This window comes from Mustela putorius, unplaced genomic scaffold, assembly GCF_011764305.1.
Source record: "Mustela putorius furo isolate JIRA1106 unplaced genomic scaffold, ASM1176430v1.1 tig00003983_pilon_pilon_pilon, whole genome shotgun sequence".
Lineage (NCBI taxonomy): Eukaryota > Metazoa > Chordata > Mammalia > Carnivora > Mustelidae > Mustela > Mustela putorius.
This window is the reverse complement of record NW_025422123.1, coordinates 3,045,835-3,065,596: the sequence shown is the minus strand read 5'-3', so window position 1 is coordinate 3,065,596 and position 19,762 is coordinate 3,045,835. Positions and strand designations below refer to the sequence as shown.

General features: G+C 33.8%; 1 protein-coding gene across 3 annotated transcripts in view; it reads left to right on the top strand.

Annotated features, from left to right (window-relative positions):
• The window catches only part of KPNA5 (karyopherin subunit alpha 5), a 50,483-nt gene extending 34,630 nt beyond the window's left edge, over positions 1–15,853 (top strand). For 2 of the 3 annotated variants that reach the window (XM_013063024.2, XM_013063020.2), the window contains 5 exons: positions 1,250–1,328; positions 3,949–4,074; positions 4,863–4,990; positions 8,949–9,127; positions 12,725–15,853. In XM_013063024.2, coding sequence (XP_012918478.1) covers positions 1,250–1,328; positions 3,949–4,074; positions 4,863–4,990; positions 8,949–9,127; positions 12,725–12,912 — 700 coding nt within the window. In that variant the 3' untranslated portion in view covers positions 12,913–15,853. The remainder of the gene's footprint in view (positions 1–1,249; positions 1,329–3,948; positions 4,075–4,862; positions 4,991–8,948; positions 9,128–12,724) is intronic. The other variant, XM_013063023.2, reaches the window with a different exon arrangement.
• Positions 15,854–19,762: the final 3,909 nt, after the last annotated feature.

Genomic DNA, 19,762 nt, shown 5'->3' with positions numbered 1-19,762 from the left:
CAGGGCTCAAGCTTGAGGATGGCACCCACTAGAGCAGCATAACAAGCAGGCTGGAGCAACACATGATGGATAACAGCCTAGCTGGATCAGAAGCCAGTTTCTTATTCTAAGAGAATGGAGATATAAATATGGAAAGGAGGAAAGCCAGAATAATCTAGTGGTATTAGATTAGAACTGGAGAATGTGAACTCATGGCTTTCAACATAAAGAGATAGATGTAGAAATAAGTGTGTGTATGTGTGTGTATATGTCCTCTTAAAGGGCATGGGAATAGTGACACATCTATACTAAAAAGCTGAACACACCAGGTCTTGGTTTTTAAATGCTACTCTTCATTAACAGGAACCAAAATTCTTGGACAAATGGCTGATTCTAGGGCTGGGATTGAGAAAAAATAAGATGAACCTGGAAGTAGTAAGTGCTTAAAGAGTGAAGAACTATCAAAAGAACACAAAAAACCCGCTTGCAGGGACTTCTGCTGTTCTAACTTCCAAGCTTCAGATGATTTGAGCATTAAAATAAATTATAATAATATGTTATAGCATTGAATAAAATAGGAATTCATGAGCCCCGCTAAAATAAGTAGATAGATCAATAGATAGACTGAAAAGCATGTAGTTGGAATGATGGTATTACAAAATTATCATTGGCAACAAACAATATTGATAATTCAGACAATACACATCAAGAGGTGGTGAAAGTAGTCATTGGTGAAAGAGGCTTAAGGAATGGGATTTAACATAGTCTAAAAGTATATCCTCTCAAAAATATTAATTATAAAGGGAAAAACAGTATATTGAAGTGGAGAAATCTGACCGACACCATTTTAAGTGACTGGAATTCAGTGCCACTATTGTGGACAAAACAGGTATCAGATGCTATCCTATGTATTGAAAAGATGGTTGCATTTGTGATATCCTAACTAAGAGTATATAATTTGTATCTTAATCATGAGGAAACGTTGGACAAAACCTATAATTGCTTTATGATCATTATAAATGCCAAAATCATGAAATAAAGAAAAAAATAGAAACTTTTTAATTAAAAGAGACTAGAGACATAACAACTGGGTATAATACATAAGCCTGGATTAGATTCTCTATTACAGAAGTATTACTGGCATAATTAGTGAAACTTGAGTGGGATCTCTGGGTAAAGATATATAGGACTATTTTGTATTATTTTTGCAATTCTTTTGTAAATTTTAACTCTTGCATAGTATTTAAGTTCATATTTTTATTATTTTTAGGCATAATGATTATAAAGTTGTATCGCCTGCATTAAGAGCAGTTGGTAATATTGTGACTGGTGATGATATTCAAACACAGGTGAGTTCAGACTTTAATATGATAAATTGTTAAGATAATGGATTTTAAGAAATTTATTTAGTTTCATACTACTTGGTTTACATATTAATCAAGACTTTAGCACTACCATAATTATATAAGCATCTATAATGTGACAGTAAGCATATTCTTGATAATCAAGATCAGCCTTGAAGAGCTATATGTGAAAGCACTGTCCTAGATCTATATCAATACAAAGAAGTACAAAATAGTAGGATGGCTCTTGAGGGACTTAAAATAAAATTGAGGAGAAAATATATATTAAAGCAAAGCAAATTACTTATCAGTTATGTTTCTTGAGAACTGATTGGTCAGTAAATGCTATAGAACTTTAAAAAAGAAATCACTGTGCTGAGAAATCTTTGTAGATTCCATAAAGAAGTTGTAACTAAAGCTATATCCTTAAGTTGGGGAAGAATTTAAGTAAACTAGAAGAGATTTATGTGATCATAGGTGTAGAAGCAGACATATGTGAGTTGTATTTTTTTTTTTTTAAGATTTTATTCATTTGACAGAGAGATCACAAGTAGACAGAGAGGCAGGCAGAGAGAGAGGGGGAAGCAGGCTCCCTGCTGAGCAGAGAGCTGGATGCAGGGCTTGATCCCAGGACCCTGAGATCATGACCTGAGCTGAAAGCAGAGGCTTAACCCACTGAGCCACCCAGGTGCCCCGTGTGAGTTGTATTTAAGAGACATTAATCTTGACTGGAGAAGAACCTGTTGGTGAAATGGTGATTGATTATAGTTTAAGCATGGAGTTGGTTGGAAATAGGAGGGCCCTTTTTTTTTTTTTGAGTTTTATTACATTTAATCTTTTTTTAATTAAATTTATTTATTTTCAGCATAACAGTATTCATTATTTTTTCACCACACCCAGTGCTCCATGCAATCCGTGCCCTCTATAATACCCACCACCTGGTACCCCAACCTTTTATAGCAGATTGAAGACCTAGATTACGAGAATGGAAGAAAAGATAGCAAGGAAATATTTTCCAGATTTGTAACTATGTGTGTGTGTGTCTGTCTGTCTTTTGGAGAATAGTGAGATACCAGAAAAGGTGTGATGACAATTGACTTAGATCTGGAGCAATCTTTCTTGAAGATAGGAACTCAAACTCTGTAACACATTAGATTCTCCTTTGTTTGCCACCATAACTTAAACTTTATTTTAATTTACATGTTATCTTTCACATTTAATCTTTTCAAGTCCTATTTAGGTATATTAGTTATTAAACAGTTGATCCTTAGTAATTGATAGTTATTAATTTAAAATAGCTCTTTAAATGAGAATGCCCTTTTAAACATAACACTTTTCAGCAGAATTTTGGTACACTGCTTCATACATTCGTCAGCAAGTAAATTTAATGTAAATCTTGTGGGTATTCTGAAAATAGGAACATAATGAATTATGCTGTGGAAGGAAGAGTGTAAAGATGTAAAGGAACAAAGTAGAACATACTTCCTTTTTTTTTTTTTTTTAAAGATTTTATTTATTTATTTATTTATTTATTTAAGAGAAAGTGAGAGCACACATTAGCAGTGAAGGTAGGGACAGAGCGGGAGGTAGAGGGACAAGCACACTCTTCACTGAGCGTGGAGCCAAACTCGGGACCCAGTCTCCACAATCCTGAGATTTTGACCTGAACCAAAACCTTGGTTTTAGATCCCTAACCAACTGTGTCACCCAGGCACTCCCTATATTTGAAATTTTATTTTATTTTTTTTAAAAACAAAGTATTTTAATTTTTTACTTTCACTTTAATTTACATTTTTAAAAATTTGTAAAAATTTTATTATGTTTTGTTAGTTACCAAATAGTACATCATTAGTTTTTGATGTAGTGTTCCATGATTCATTGTTTGTGTTTAACACCCAGTGCTCCGTGCAGTCTGTGCCCTCCTTAATACCCATCACCAGGCTAACCCATTCCCCTCACCTTCCTCCCCTCTGAAACCCTCAGTTTGTTTCCCAGAGGAGTCCATAGCCTGTCATGGTTCATTCCCCGCTCTGAGTTCCAAAATCCCCTCCATCTTTCCCTTCCTTCTCCTGATGTCCTCCATGCTATTCCTTATGTTCCACATACAAGTAAAACCATATAATTGTCTTTCTCTGCTCAGAGCGTACTTCTTTAGTATGTTCTGAAAGAAAAGCAGAACAGTAAAAAAAAAGTTGAATGAAAAAATTGACTTATTCTGTACATTGAGGTTTCTTATCTATTCTGAGTTCAGGTACTTTGAAAATTTTTGATTTTTTTTTTCTATTTCATTTGGTTAAACTAGAGGTTGGATCGTGATCAGTCACTAAATCTCTCTTGAAGTGTCGTATCAGTTGAATTCTTGAGTGTATTCATAAATATGAGGGACACACTTCTCAGTGTCCTGCTTATTCTCATTTTAGTGGTTTGACAGAGCACTTTAATGCAGCATGTTTGGTGAAGTGGGAGAGTAGAAGGTAGCGAGCACTTAAGTTTTACTTTGAGATGAATTTCTTTTTTCTTAATTTAGTTTTTCAAGAGTGATTTTTGTATTTCTGTAAATCATTCGCCTATCGTTGTGTAGTTTTTTGCTATAAGACTTTGTTACCATTCCTGATTTCTGTTTCAGGTAATTTTGAATTGCTCTGCATTACCATGTCTCTTACACTTGTTGAGTAGCCCAAAGGAATCAATCAGAAAAGAAGCCTGCTGGACTGTTTCTAACATCACTGCTGGAAATAGAGCTCAGATTCAGGTAAATCCTTCCAGATCTAAGAATACAGCAAGATCTCTTAAGTCAGTTTGGACAAAAGTCAGCATTTTATGAAGGATTTTTTTTTTTTTTTTTTAGTGAGTTACTTAAAAAAAATTCTTGAAAAGTATTTTACAGAAAATGGTCTTTTCTCCTCTAAAATAACAACATTCATTTATAGTAATCTAGTGAGGAATTGTGTATGTGTGTGTATAAAACTGCCCACAGTGTTGCATGTATAAGGCTGGTCTTAAAAAGGGATTGATTTTTATTAGTTTTAAATAAGCTTGGTAATGACCCTTCCTCTCAACTTTTAAGTAATGATTTATTAGGGTCTTATCAGGCTTCTTGAGTCAAAAATTACCTATCCATTTTGATCAAGTATTTACCTTGTGCTTTATCATCTTATTTTTTTTTTTGATGATTTTATTTATTTATTTATTTAATAATAAAGTGAGTGAGAGAGAATGTGATTGGGGTGAAGGACAGAGGGAGAAGCAGGCTCCCCGTTTTGTGGGGAGCAGGATGTGGGGCTCAGTCCCAGGTCTCTGGGATCATGACCTGAGCCAAGGCAGACCCTTAACCAACTAAGCTTTATCATATTTAAATTAATGTTCTGTTAATATTTTTTCCAGTCTTGAAAGTATGTGAAAGTTTGTTGGAAGATTAGAAAGATTTCCAGTTATTTCCAAATAGTCATTTTAAAGCCAATGGGTCTTATATTTTCTCTACTTATAACATTTTAAAAATAGCATTGGGACTGTTTATGTTGTATCATTTTTCCTCCTCAGGCTGTTATAGATGCAAATATTTTTCCTGTTTTGATTGAGATTCTTCAGAAAGCAGAGTTTCGCACCAGGAAGGAAGCCGCTTGGGCTATAACTAATGCAACATCAGGAGGTACTCCAGAACAAATAAGGTGTGATACAGAGTTTTTTTATATTTATTTTTTTAAATGCACATGGAATAAAATAAAGTACTATATACTTTTTATTTGTTGATGAAACTAAAGTATTATTTCTAAGTCAATTTAAAATGCATTTTTAATGTTAAATGAAAGCATTTGTTATATCAGTTATATTATTCATTCACAGTAGTTTTTTGTTTTTAATGTTTTTCAGTAAAGGATAGTTAACATCACTTGCCTTGGCAGACTATTTATGAAAAATCAGAGACTAAAAATCTGAAAAAGAATAGTTTATATTAATTTGCAAAATATACTCTAATGGACACTAAATATTTTTTTATACTATTAGAGTCACATGCATATAACTGTATTATATAGAAATGGCTAATGAATTTGAACATCCACTTATTTAAAATAATTTTTAAAAATAAAATAAAAGATAATACTGAAATAGACATTTGTTTTTATAATAATGTTTTCCTAGTCAGTTGTTAGCCTTACCTGTGGATGGTATCTTTTCTTTCCCTATAATTATTTTCTTTTTTTTCTTTCACAGTAGCTTTTTTGATAGGCCTTTTGTTGTTTGTTTACTTGTTTCTTTTATTAACAACATAAATACTAGGTACATGGGCTTTGAAGTCAGGCTGCTTTCAAATCCTATTTTTTCAGTAAAAGTTGTATGGCTTTGACAAAGTCATTTTACCTGTCTGATCCACAGTTTCTTCTTCTTTTTTTTTTTTTAAAGATTTTATTTATTTATTTTACAGATAGAGATCACAAGTAGGCAGAGAAGCAGGCAGAGAGAGGGGGGGAAGCAGGCTCCCTGCTGAGCAGAGAGCCCAATGTGGGGCTCGACCCCAGGACCCTGAGATCATGACCTGAGCTGAAGGCAGAAGTTTAACCCACTGAGCCACCCAGGCACCCCAGTTTCTTCATTTTTTAAGTGAATTTGATAACAGATAATACCTTATGGTAGTCTCCTGATAATTAAATGAGATTCATACATTTTTTAATTTTTTATTTATTTATTTATTTATTTTTTTAAAGATTTTATTTATTTACCTGACAGAGATCACAAATAGGCAGAGAGGCAGGCAGAGAGAGAGGAGGAAGCAGGCTCTCTGCCGAGCAGAGAGCCCAACGCAGGTCTTGATCCCAGGACCCTGGGATCATGACCTGAGCCAAAGGCAGAAGCCTTAACCCACTGAGCCACCCAGGCACCCTGGGAGTCATACATTTAAAGCACTTAACGTGGTACCTAAACATTAAGTTCTCTACTAAGATTAGCTAATATTATCATTGTTATTTGTAATCTTCACAACTTTTATGATCAGAATTGATTCCTAAATTTCTTTTTATCTTGTGCTTTTTACTCTCTTTTGCCCCATAACAAGGTTCTACTTTGCACTTGCATAAAAGCCTGACTTCCTACAGAATCTTCTTGTTCTATGGATTTGTCTGTGAAATTTAGGACTCTTTGGGTTTCTTGAAGTGACTGTTTAGGAAGTATTTTCTAATGAATATTTAATTTATGTCTTAATTTATAAAATAAGGCAGCTGCTAGCTATTTTACAAATTGCTGAGAGGATTTTGAGATAACCTGTTGTGACAGCTTTGCCTTATTGCCTTCGTTTGTGCTATTATCTTGTGTCTAAGATTTATATTTTTATATATTGATAACATCTCTTCCATTCTACCTCTTTCTATTACATTTCCATCTCATTATGTTATGAATATAAAGAATAATAAAACAAGGTCTTCCCCTTGTTCTAGCTTGCATTTTTAATTTTTTAATTTTTTAATTTTTTTATTAACATATAATGTATTATTAGCCCCAGGGGTACAGGTCTGTGAATCGCCAGGTTTACACATCACAGCACTCACCATAGCACATACCCTCCCCAGTGTCCATAACCCCACCACCCTCTCCTTACCTCCTTCCCCCCGGCAACCCTCAGTTTGTTTGGTGAGATTAAGAGTCTCTTATGGTTTGACTCCCTCCTAATCCCATCTTGTTTCATTTATTCCTTTCCTCCCAAACCCCCCACATTGCCTCTCCACTTCCTCATATCAGGGAGATCATATGATAATTGTCTTTCTCTGATTGACTTATTTTGCTAAGCATAATACCCTCTAGTTCCACCCATGTCGTCACAAATAACAAGATTTCATTTCTTTTGATGGCTGCATAGTATTCCATTGTATATCTGTACCACATCTTCTTTATCCATTCATCTGTTGATGGACATCTAGGTTCTTTCCATAGTTTGGATATCGTGGACATTGCTGCTATAAACATTTGGGTGCACATACCCCTTCAGATCACTACATTTGGTATCTTTAGGGTAAATACCCAGTAGTGCGATTGCTGGGTCATATGGTAACTCTATTTTCAACTTTTTGAGGAACCTCCATGCTGTTTTCCAGAGTGGTTGCACCAGCTTGAATTTCCCACCAACAGTGTGTACAGGGTCGGCTCTCATTTTTTTTTTTTTATCAGCTAATATTATTTTTATCTTCTTTGGGAACCAAAGTTTCTTTGTTTAATTATTTTCATTATTATGTCTAGTCCATATATTATTACTTAAATTTATTGGTGTGAATCGAGTGTCCAAACTGAGATCATTATTTCTTCTTACCATTTTCATCATTTCATTAATTCTACATATATGGGAGGAGATCTTGATTACAAATTAGTTTCAGCATGCATACCACTAATATTTATTGAATGTCTCATATTGCCAGTTGTTGTGCTAAGTCATTTCAGTTATTAAATGCCAAGGGTGTATCCGATACCTTCATGTATTTTATGTCCTTTAACTTCATACCTCTAAGAAATATTCAATCAACAAATATATCGATTAGCTATAGTATATGGCAATTGAGTGCTCTAGTGAAGGTATGTAATTAAAAAAAAAAAAGAGTAGAAACTAACTTTTAGGGGTACCTGGGTGGCTCAGTCATTAAGTGTCTGTCTTCAGCTCAGTTCATGATCCCAGGGCCTGGGATTGAGCTCTGCATCAGGATACCTGCTCAGCGGGAAGCCTGCTTCTCCTTCTCCCTCTCCCCTTGCTTCTGTTCCTCTCTCACTGTGTCTCTGTAGAATAAATAAATAAAATCTTTGGAAAAAAGAAAAAAAGAAATTAACTTTTATTGAATGCTTAACTATATTTTTGTAGCAACTGTCTGAGCTTGGTACTGTTATTATCTCCATTTTAAGATGGAGAAACTTAGACATAGAGCAGTCACTCAAAGTCACCCAACTAATGAGTGGAATTGGGACTTGAAGCCATACAGTCTAGCTTCAAACAAGTACGTGTGTTTTTTCTTTAGCTTTAATGGACTTTTTGCCAACTAAATAAATCAGTTACTTTGTTTATATTATAGAGAATGGAAAAGAGCTAATAAAAACTAGAAAAGAACAAAGTATTAAAAAATGAATGGAATAACTTTGTGAACATTGTTTATTAAAATTATTCATAATGTAGTATTCAGTATTCAGTATTGCTTCTGAAACATAGGTGGTATTTTAGAGCATCAGCTATGATTGTTTTTGTGAGAAATTTGATTTAGGTATCCCTTATCCCTCTTCATTTCTGCCTACTTCTATATGACCCTAGTATGTGCACATAGACTCACCTTTAAATATTAGCACCTTGAAACCACTGTTGTTCTTAATACTATTCATATGCCATGCAGAAACAGTCCAAGTAACGATTTACTTGTATGTGTATTTTTGTAATATTTGTAATCTCGTTTATTGCTAATTATGTTAAATGAAAATAGAGTAAAAAGTTTTCAGGTTCCTATGTAAGTGAAAATTTAAATATTTTAATGTCGAGTTTGTATAAAGATACTTTTCTTAATTGTTTATTGAACAGTTCACTGAAGAATATTTGCTATAAATAATATTTAAGTCTTTCTAAATGTTTTTTTTTTTCCCTCCACTTTTTTTAAAATTACTCTGAAGGTATTTGGTAGCCTTAGGTTGCATTAAACCACTTTGTGACCTGTTGACTGTTATGGACTCTAAAATAGTCCAAGTGGCTTTAAATGGACTTGAAAATATTTTACGTCTTGGAGAACAAGAATCTAAGCAGAATGGAATAGGCATTAATCCATACTGTGCTCTCATTGAAGAAGCATATGGTAAGCAGTCAGTTCAAAAATGTATCATTACAGTCAAGTCTTCTTTTTTTTTTAATTAATTTTTTATTTTTTATAAACATATATTTTTATCCCCAGGGGTACAGGTCCGCAAATCACCAGGTTTACACACTTCACAGCACTCACCAAAGCAACACCCTCCCCAATGTCCACAACCCCACCCCCTTCTCCCAAACCCCCTCCCCCCAGCAACCCTCAATTTGTTTTGTGAGATTAAGAGTCACTTATGGTTTGTCTCCCTCCCAATCCCATCTTGTTTCATTGATTCTTCTCCTACCCACTTAAGCCCCCATGTTGCATCACCACTTCCTCATATCAGGGAGATCATATGATAGTTGTCTTTCTCTGCTTGACTTATTTCGCTAAGCATGATACGCTCTAGTTCCATCCATGTTGTCGCAAATGGCAAGATTTCATTTCTTTTGATGGCTGCATAGTATTCCATTGTGTATATATACCACATCTTCGTGATCCATTCATCTGTTGATGGACATCTAGGTTCTTTCCATAGTTTGGCTATTGTGGACATTGCTGCTGTAAACATTCGGGTGCATGTGCCCCTTTGTCAAGTCTTCTTTTTAACTGACATATAATATTACAAGTTGCCCTCAGGTATACAACATAATGATTCCATGTTTGTATATGCTGTAAAACTATCATGATCACCATAGTAAGTCTAGTTAACAACCATTACCATACAGTTACAAAATGTTTTCCTTGTGATGAGAACTTGTAAGATTTACTTTCTTAGCAATTTATAAATACATAATACAATATTATTAACTCTGGTGCCCATGCTATATGTTATTTCTCCATGACTTATTTATTACTAGAAGTTTGTACCTTTTGACCTCCTTCACCCATTTTGCCAACTTTCCCCACTGGCAACCACCAGTCCATTCTCTGTATCTATGAGCTTGGTATTTTTTGTTGTTGTTTGTTTTTGGATTTTATATATGTGTGAGATTATTTTCTCTCTGTGGCTTATTTTATTTAGCATAATGCCATCAAGGTCCATCCGTGTTGTCACAAACGACAAGATTACATTCTTTTTTTATGGCTGAATATTTTATCGTATACATGTGTACATTTTTTTTTTCTTTTTATCCATTCATTTGTCAGTAAACAGTTATGTTGCTCACATATCTTAGCCACCCTAAATAGTGCTTCAGTGAACGTTGGGATAGCAGATGTCTTTTCTACTTAGTGTTTGCATTTTCTTTGGATAAATACCCAGAAGTGGAATTGCTAAATTATGTGATAGTTCTGTTTTTGGGGGGTAGTTTAATTTTTGAAGAACCTCTGTACTGTTTACCATAGTGGCTGCACCAATTTACATTCCTACCAACAGTGCACCAGGGTCTCATTTGTTCACATCTACCTATACTTGTTATATCTAGTCTTTTTGATAATAGTCATTCTAACAGATGTGAGGCAATTATTTTCATTGCAGTTTTTATTTAAATTTCCCTAATGATTACTGACGTTGGACACCTTTTCAGGTGCTTGTTGGATATCTGTCTTCTTTGGGGTAGTTTCTGTTTAGGTCCTCTGCCCATATTTTAGCCAGATTGCTTGTTTTGGGTGTTGAGTTGGTGTTCAGTTCTTTATGTATTTTGGGCATTAACTCCTTAAGGTATATGACTTGCAAATATTGTCTCTATTCTATAGGTTGTCTTTTCATTTCGTTGATTTTGTTGATGGGTTCCTTTGCTGTGCAGAAGCTTTTTTTAGTTTGATGTAATCCCACTTGTTTATTTTGACTTTTGTTGTATTTGCTTTGGGTGTCAATTCTAAAATATTGACAAGACCAGTGTCAAAAGTTTATCACTGATGTTTTCTTCTACTTTATGGTTTCAGATCTTACATTCAAGTAATGTATACAGAGTTTTTGTGTACAGTGTATGTTAGTGGCCCAGTTTCACTCTTTTGTGTGTGATTGTCCAGTTTTCCAGCACCATTTTTTGAAAAGACTGCCCTTTTCCCATTGTATTTTACATTCTTTGCTTCTTTGTAGTAAATTAATTGATTTTATATGTGGGTTTCTTTCTGGGCTCTCTATTCCATCGATCTGTTTTTATGCTAGTAAGTTTTTATTATTACAGCTTTGTAATACAGTTTGAAATCAGAGAGTATGATGTCTCCAGCTTTGTTCTTTTTTTAAAGCTGCTTTTGGCTATTTAGGGTTCTGTGTGCTTCTATAAAGAGGCACCTGAGTGGCTCAGTCAATTAAGTGTCTACCTTCGGCTCTGGTCATGACCCTGGGGCCCTGGAATCGAGCCACATATCGGATTCCCTGTCCAGTGGGGAGTCTGCTTCTCCCTCTCACTCTCCTTCTGTGCTCTCTCTCTCTCCAATATATTTATGTTTATTTTAGGATTATTTGTTCTATTTCTGGAAAAATGCCATTGGAATTTTGACACAGAGTATATTGAATCTGTAGATTGTTTTGGGTAGAATAGACATTTTAATAATATTAATTCTTCCAACCCATTAGCACAGAATATCTTTGCATTTATTTGTACTGTCTTCAATTTCTTTCATTATAGTTCTTAATGTCCAGGTCGTTCACCTCCTTGGTTAAATTTATTCCTAGGTAGTTTATTCTTTTTGATGCACTTGTAAGTGGGATTATTTTTTAATTTCTTTTTCTGATAGTTTGTTATGGATGTATAGAAATGCAATAGATTTTTGTACTAATTTTATTTATATACTGCTACTTTACTGAATTCATTGATTAGTTTTAAGGTTTTTGGTGGAGTCTAGGATTTTCTATATATGATAGCATGCAAATGGTGACAGTTTCCCTTCTTCCGTTTTGAATTAGATGGCTTTAATTTCTTTTTGTTGCCTAATTGCTCTGGCTGGTACTTCAGTACTATTCTGCAATGATACAGTTGAAGAGGTTTTCCTGTAATTAAATGAAAAATATATTCAGCATCACCCAGACTAAGTGTAGATTTTTCTTCTTGTAGGCAATAAAATAGAGTGCTCTAGATTTTGTTAATTTTGTAAAAATAGGCTTTTTCAGTTTCACTTATAGGTTATACTTTTGGCATATTATACAATAGCTATATTGGATTTGTAAATAATACTCATTCCATATTGATCTCCTTGGATTCTATCTCTGAGAGAATGTATGTTAGTTTGCTCACCTTTTGTTTCTTCATTTGTATTTGTTTTGGTGCTTTTCCTTTTTTGTGCTTTTAATAAATAACATAATTACTCTGGAAAGGACGTGTAGAGTTACATAATCTAAAGTTGAGAAATTGATTTTAAAATTGAGAAACTAAAGTATAGAGAAACCAAAGTTATTTGGTCAAAATCACACAGCTAACAAGGTAGAGTCTATGATCTCTTGATTCCCAGGCTGGTGCTTTTACCACACTGCCTTATGCTGTCATTCTTGAAGTTTAAGACATAAATTGTGTTGGCTCTCAGTATGTGCAAGAATTAGATAGGAACAACACCCCCATTGATGATAGACTGACAAATGCTATGTTTTCATTATTTTGGTTCACATATATAATGAAACTTGAGTAACAGTTTTCTTTATATATGTATATATATGTAAAACAGGTCTGGATAAAATTGAATTTCTGCAAAGCCATGAAAATCAGGAAATTTACCAAAAGGCTTTTGATCTGATTGAACATTACTTTGGTGTAGAGGAAGATGACCCCAGCATTGTACCTCAGGTGGATGAAAGTCAGCAACAGTTCGTATTTCAGCAGCAGGAAGCACCAATGGAAGGATTTCAACTTTAACTTGGTGGGGTAAAAATTACTGGCTATGAAAGATAGTTTCAGAGATCTCTTCTTTGTTACAGTATCAGTAGGAATGTTTGCTGTGTTTTTTACTTAGGAAAAGGGAAAAGTTGATGCACTTTTAAAAAGCAAAACAAAAGAAGTTTCCATTCAGATGCAATCTTTCATTTTAGTTTTTTTATTTTGGTGTACGTATATTTGTGTTTTTATTGTCTTACCTATTTTTTGTAACTTTGTGAGCAATTAAATATATATGAAATTATTTAATAACTTAAGCTTGAAAAGGAGAACTTCGATAAAGTATTATATATAATGGTTCTGAGTTTTTTTTCTCGCATCTTGGAAACTGCACATTGGCAGTACAGCTGATAATTGCATTTTGGCAGTAAGTCTGACATGCCCAATCTACTAAATCTACCTCTATCTTGAAGCAAAAACAAAAAAGCTTCAGAAGCATGAAATAGTGTAAAAGCTAAATTAGAATGTGAAAATATCTGTTACCTTAAATTATAAATCACTGTGCTGTAGGTTATACTTTGCAAAAAAAAAATTACAGCAGAAAACCTGTAAAATTTATTTATAGAACATAGAAGTATTGTACTGATAATCAATTAAAATGTGGCAATTGTGAAGAGAAAAGCTGTTCTTCATGTTGAACACATTAAGATGATTACACAACATTTAAATATTTGTGTTTTTAACATGTAAATGCTATTATATTAGTATATTTTGTATTTTGACCAAAAATGCTACCATTTTTGAAATAGTGTTTTATTATTTTTTCACTCTTCATTTTAATAAGCATCGTGATAGAGATGCCATCATGAATCTAAAGTAGTGCTACATAGCAAAAATAATACTGTAATCTTTTCTCTGATTTTTTTCAGAGCAGTCATTGAAAAGTTTCACTTTCTGTGTAATAATAAACTTGGGTACTTGAATGACAAAATTATCCTGAAGAGATCACCTTGTTACGTGTTAAATTTTATTAAATGGACTTAATGTTTGGACACTAAAGGATGACACTAATGAAAATTGCTAAGGACTCTTTAATATAGCTGAAATCTGTACTAGGAATTGTTTTTTCCTTTTTTCATAATAGTTGGAGGGCCATACTGCTGCTTGTTGTAAATCAGTGTATTAAGTTACATTTGTATAAGATTGGTCAACATGATGTACATGTTTTATGTTTTAACAGCAAAAACCTCTTCAAACCATAAAGCTTTTAAAAAAAAGTTTCAATAGGAAAAGTATATATATATATTTATTTATAGATACATATGTAAATGGTGTCTGTGTGTTATTTTCACAGTGATGTACTTGGTAGAGCTTTCCAAGCAGCTGTGGTACTGTTGAACTCAGTCTTTTCGTTTATAGTTATATGCAGGCTATTTACACTTCTAATTATATACCTAAAGTACTTATTTAAAAATTAGTATACAACTGTTTTAAGATGGGAACTAAAGCATTTTTGATATGATTCATAGTCTATTCTGTAAAGAAAGATTTCATTTATGATAGCATTTATAATGTTTCTGCTGGAAATCAGAGGCATGTTACAAAAAGAAAATGTATATAGGAATACTTTTAAATAGTATGACACTTTGTAAATTATGTATCATGAAACTATGCTTTTGGCAAGACACTTAATACCTACAGCTATAAAATACAGGTTTAAATGGTGTCCATAATGCTGACTGTATCTGCCAAACCCCTTTTTATATATTGTTAAGTAGAGGATTGTATCTGTGCCCTTTTTATTGTAGTGGAAGTTAGAAAGTTTAGTATAACAAGTTTTTCTCTTGTGTTATGTATAGTCAAAAGAACAGGGTAGTTATATCAAAGATTATCAAATTGATGGTGAATTTATGAGATAAACATTTTTTTGTGGTACAGATGGTTCTAAGTATCAGGTGACAGGGTATTCCACTCTTTCTAATCAATTGAACTTGATAATCCAGCATAATTCATAAACTAACCAGCTGTGCCTGCTTTTATTTTGAGGACCCTGTAGTCACATTAATAAATAAGCCAAGTCTTTCAAACAAAATAGTTCTTATAGAAGGAAAAATAATACATATGTGTGTGCATACCCACACACATATAAAATGATTTTTGAGGAGACAGTTTTTAAATTTTGCCAGTAAAATCTTCTATCTCTAACACAGAATATGACCATATTTCAAGCATCTAAATATAGACTCATATTTAATTTTTTAGATCTGTTATTTGGGTAATTAATTTGATTAGATTTGAATGCAAGAGGGAGTGAGTATCTATCTAATAGTTGGGACCAGCTATGGACATGCTGATGACTTCATTGAACCAAGACTAGCAAATACTTTGTTACTAAAATTTTTTTTTATATGACTACACTTTTCAAATAAAATATTTTAAATGCTCCAAAATGTATTTTCATTAATCTCACTTACCCTTATGGAAAAAAAAAAAATCTCTTTTTTTAACTTGCTCTCCTAAAAACATATATTTAAATTCAAGAGCAATTGTGCCAAAAAAAAAATTAAAACATGTTGTAAAAGGGAAGTGCATGCAACATTAATGGAAAAAAAGAAAACACTTGCAAGAGCCTTTTACATTTATTTAATTAAATTCATTGTTTTATTTTGTCTGAATTTGAATTTGTACTAGTTAATCTATGCAATTATGCTTACTTGTTTTGTATTTGTAAGTACCTGACTCACTAGCCTGGTTTTCTTTAACAGGTTTTATTTTGAAACGTGTTCCTGGAACTTTAATTTTAATGTCATTTTGTTCACTTAACTGGTAGCACCAGAACAAGAAAGCAAAAAAACAAAAACAAAAACAAAAAAACAAACACATAAAAAGTCTGCTGGCACAGAAATAACATCATTTGGTAACTGTAAAACTTATTTGCAAGGTAAAGGTTGATTTGTTGAATAAAGGACTAAAAGAAGCATTACCTTTGCCTCGTATTTTTTTCTTAAGGAGCATTATGGAAAAGGGTAACTCTAATTCAAAGTCTTAGTGATTTTTTGTTGCTGTTCTCAATTCAGCAATATACTGGCTGCTTTGTGAAACTGAAATCAAAGTAATTGTTGTTAACCTTTACTCATTTTAGTTCATAGCATTACATAATGTAATAGTTTTACAAAATGTGACATTAGGAGCCCATATGGTAGGGCTCTACAAGGATAATGTGTCCAAATTCCGAATTGGGGAGTGGGATGAGGGGAGGATATTCTTCCCTAACTAAATAAACCAACATTTGAGCAGTATGCAATATTATGAAATGTTACAGCACTATATTAAAAATAATAAAATACTATTTTATAATTGCATTTATGTAAATGTCTCTATTTCATTTGTTCTCACTTAGGATGGTATACTCCTAATGGAACAAAAATAGGTGCCCTCATTGATTATAATTCCATTCACTTTCTAAAACCAGTCAGATTGCTGTTTGTAGCATATCCGATAAAGCAGTGTGTTGCTTTTATTTTAGAAGTTACATCTTGTGCTATACATCAAATTTGTCTTTGTATTTCAAGCTTTGGCAGTTAGCAGACATGCACATGTTTTGAGATTATTTTTTCCTTTTCTGTTATTTTAATGCAACATAATGCATTTATTTAAGAGGTAGAGTTTTAAACCTGATGAACTGAAATCAGAGGGAATGTCTGATTTAATTTATTAATGAACTCTGGGATACATGGTCCACACTGAAGCCAAGCCTAAGCCTCCTTAGACTAGTATTTTTGTTCGCTGCTGCTGCTCTGTTTTTTGCTTTGCCTGGTTTCCTTTCCTTCAGTATTTGAAACAGATTAATCACAGAATAATGAAAGTAATTGGATATTATTTTTAGGGTACCTTTCAATAAAGCAGTCTGCAATTCTAGTGACAAATGAATTCCTGAAAATACAATGTACAAGTAAAACAATAGACAAATATGCAGTGGCATTCCCTCCCCAGAAATTCCCAAGTACATCTTTTAATGATACGTTTGCTCAATTTTATATATGTTCTTTTTTAAAAACTTTTAAACATTTTTTATTTAAATTCAGTTAACATATAATGTATCATTGGTTTCAGAGGCAGAGGCCTATGATTATTAGTCTTATATAATACCCAGTGCTCATTACATCACATGCCCTCCTTAATGTCCACCCAGGTACCCCATCCCTCCACCCTCTCCCCTCCAGCAGCCCTCTGTTTGTTTCCTATGATTAAGAGTTCTTTAATTTTGGGGGCGCCTGGGTGGCTCAGTGGGTTAAAGCCTCTGACTTTGGCTCAGGTCATGATCCCAGGGTCCTGGAATTGAGCCCCCCATCAGGCTCTCTGCTCAGCGGGGAGCCTGCTTCCTCCTCTTTATCTCTCTACCTGCCTCTCTGCCTACGTGTGATCTGTCAAATAAATAAATAAAATCTTTTTAAAAAAAAAGTTCTTTAATTTTCTTTCATATTTAAAGAGTTGACTAAGTTCAATGAGCATATGATTCCCCCTTTTAGCACATTAAATAATTTTTATATTTGAGTAGCTTATTTAGGAAACGTACATCATATCATTATCAATAGCACTTTAACATTCCAATTTTCCATTCTGTTATGAAAAAGGACTTTCAAATAATTGCACTGGCTATAAAGCACCACCAGAACTAAAATGTCAATTGGGGGCAACCCCGTGAAATAACTTGGAATGCTCAGTAGTTAATGCACAACCATTTTAATTTGGAGACTATAGGCAGTTGAGGGAATTTAACGTGTAATGCCCAAAAATAAAATACTCAATTTAAAAATTGAATATTTTAAACTTACAGATTACTTTTGAGGGATCTGTCCTGTTCTTTTTCAGTTATGGTTAACATGTTTTTAAAAGCTAAAATAGCATGACAAAATTTAATACACTTTATTTAGGGTTTTGACATGACTCACTATTTTCTGAGCATTCCATCTTTTAAATTGTTTTATTATAAAACATACACAAAGAGGATTGTAAGAAGACAGTTTGAATAACAAACACCTATATATTCACCACCCAACTTAAATTATCAGTCCTTTGTAACCATTACTCTGGATTGTGTTTGTAATTCCTATGATTTTCCTCATTGTTTTATTTCATGTTTATGAATCCCTAAAATAGTTTCACTTCCCTGTTTTTGAAATATATAAAATGGGATATTTTACATATTCTGTGATTTTTTTTTTTAGCTCAATGTTAACATTTTTTGAGATTCATTCACATTGATGCATGTATCTGGTTCATTTTCTTTGCTGTATACTATTATATTTTGTGACTATGTGATTATCTGATAAGGCAGTCTGCTATCTTGTTTTTTCTTCAGGATTGCCATAGCTCTTTGCATTTTCACTCAAAGAATTTACTTCACAAATTCTGTTCAGAGCCCCATAGGGGTTTTGGATGAAATTAATGTAGAGGACAATTTTGGAGAAATTAACAACTTAATGATACTCTTACTATCCATGAAGAAGTTAAAGCTTGCCATTTACTTAGAGTTCCCTTACTGTATTTCAAAAAATAAATTTTGTAGTTTTCTATACAAAGATCATTCACTTTTTTAAAAAATTTCTTTTCAGTGTAACAGAATTCATTATTTATGAACCACACACAGTGCTCCATGCAGTACGTGCCCTCCATAATACCCACCACCTGCATCCCCCAACCTCCCACCCCCATCCCTTCAAAACCCTCAGGTTGTTTTTCAGAGTCCATAGTCTCTCATAGTTCGTCTCCCCTTCCAATTTCCATCAACTCCCTTCTCCTCTCCATCTCCCTATGTCCTCCATATTAGTTGTTATGTTCCACAAATAAGTGAAACCATATGAAAATTGACTCTCTGCTTGACTTATTTCACTCAGCATAATCTCTTCCAGTCCCATCATGTTGCTACAAAAGTTGGGTTTTCATCATTTCTGATGGAGGCATAATACTCCATAGTGTATATGGACCTCATCTTCCTTATCCATTCGTCCGTTGAAAGGGCATCTTGGTTCTTTCCAGTTTGGTGACAGTGGCCATTGCTGCTATAAACACTGGGGTACAGATGGCCCTTTTCACTGCATCTGTATCTTTGGGGGTAATTTTGGGACTTCATCAAGATCAAACGCTTCTGCACAGCAAAGGAAACAGTCAACAAAACAAAGAGGCAACCCACGGAATGGGAGAAGATATTTGCAAATGACAGTACAGACAAAAGGTTGATATCCAGGATCTATAATGAACTTCTCAAACTCAACACACACAAAACAGATAATCATGTCAAAAATTGGGCAGAAGATATGAACAGACACTTCTCCAATGAAGACATACAAATGACTATCAGACACATGAAAAAATGTTCATCATCACTAGCCATCAGGGAGATTCAAATTAAAACCACATTGAGAGGGTGGCGCCTCGGTGGCTCAGTGGGTTGAAGCCTCTGCCTTCGGCTCAGGTCATGATCTCGGGATCCTGGGATCCAGCCCTGCATCGGGCTCTCTGCTCAGTGGGGAGCCTGCTTCCCCCTCTCTCTCTGCCTGCCTCTCTGCTTACTTGTGATCTCTCTGTGTCAAATAAATAAATAAAATCTTTTACAAAATTAAAAAAGAAAAACACACTGAGATACCACCTTACACCAGTTAGAATGGCCAAAATTAGCAAGACAGGAAACAACGTGTGTTGGAGAGGATGTGGAGAAAGGGGAACCCTTTTACACTGTTGGTGAGAATGCAAGTTGGTGCAGCTACTTTGGAGAACATGGTGGAAATTCCTTAAGAAATTAAAAATAGAGCTTCCCTATGACCCTGCAATTGCACTACTGGGTATTTACCCCAAAGATCATTCACATTTTTAAAGTTTAAGGTAGGACCCT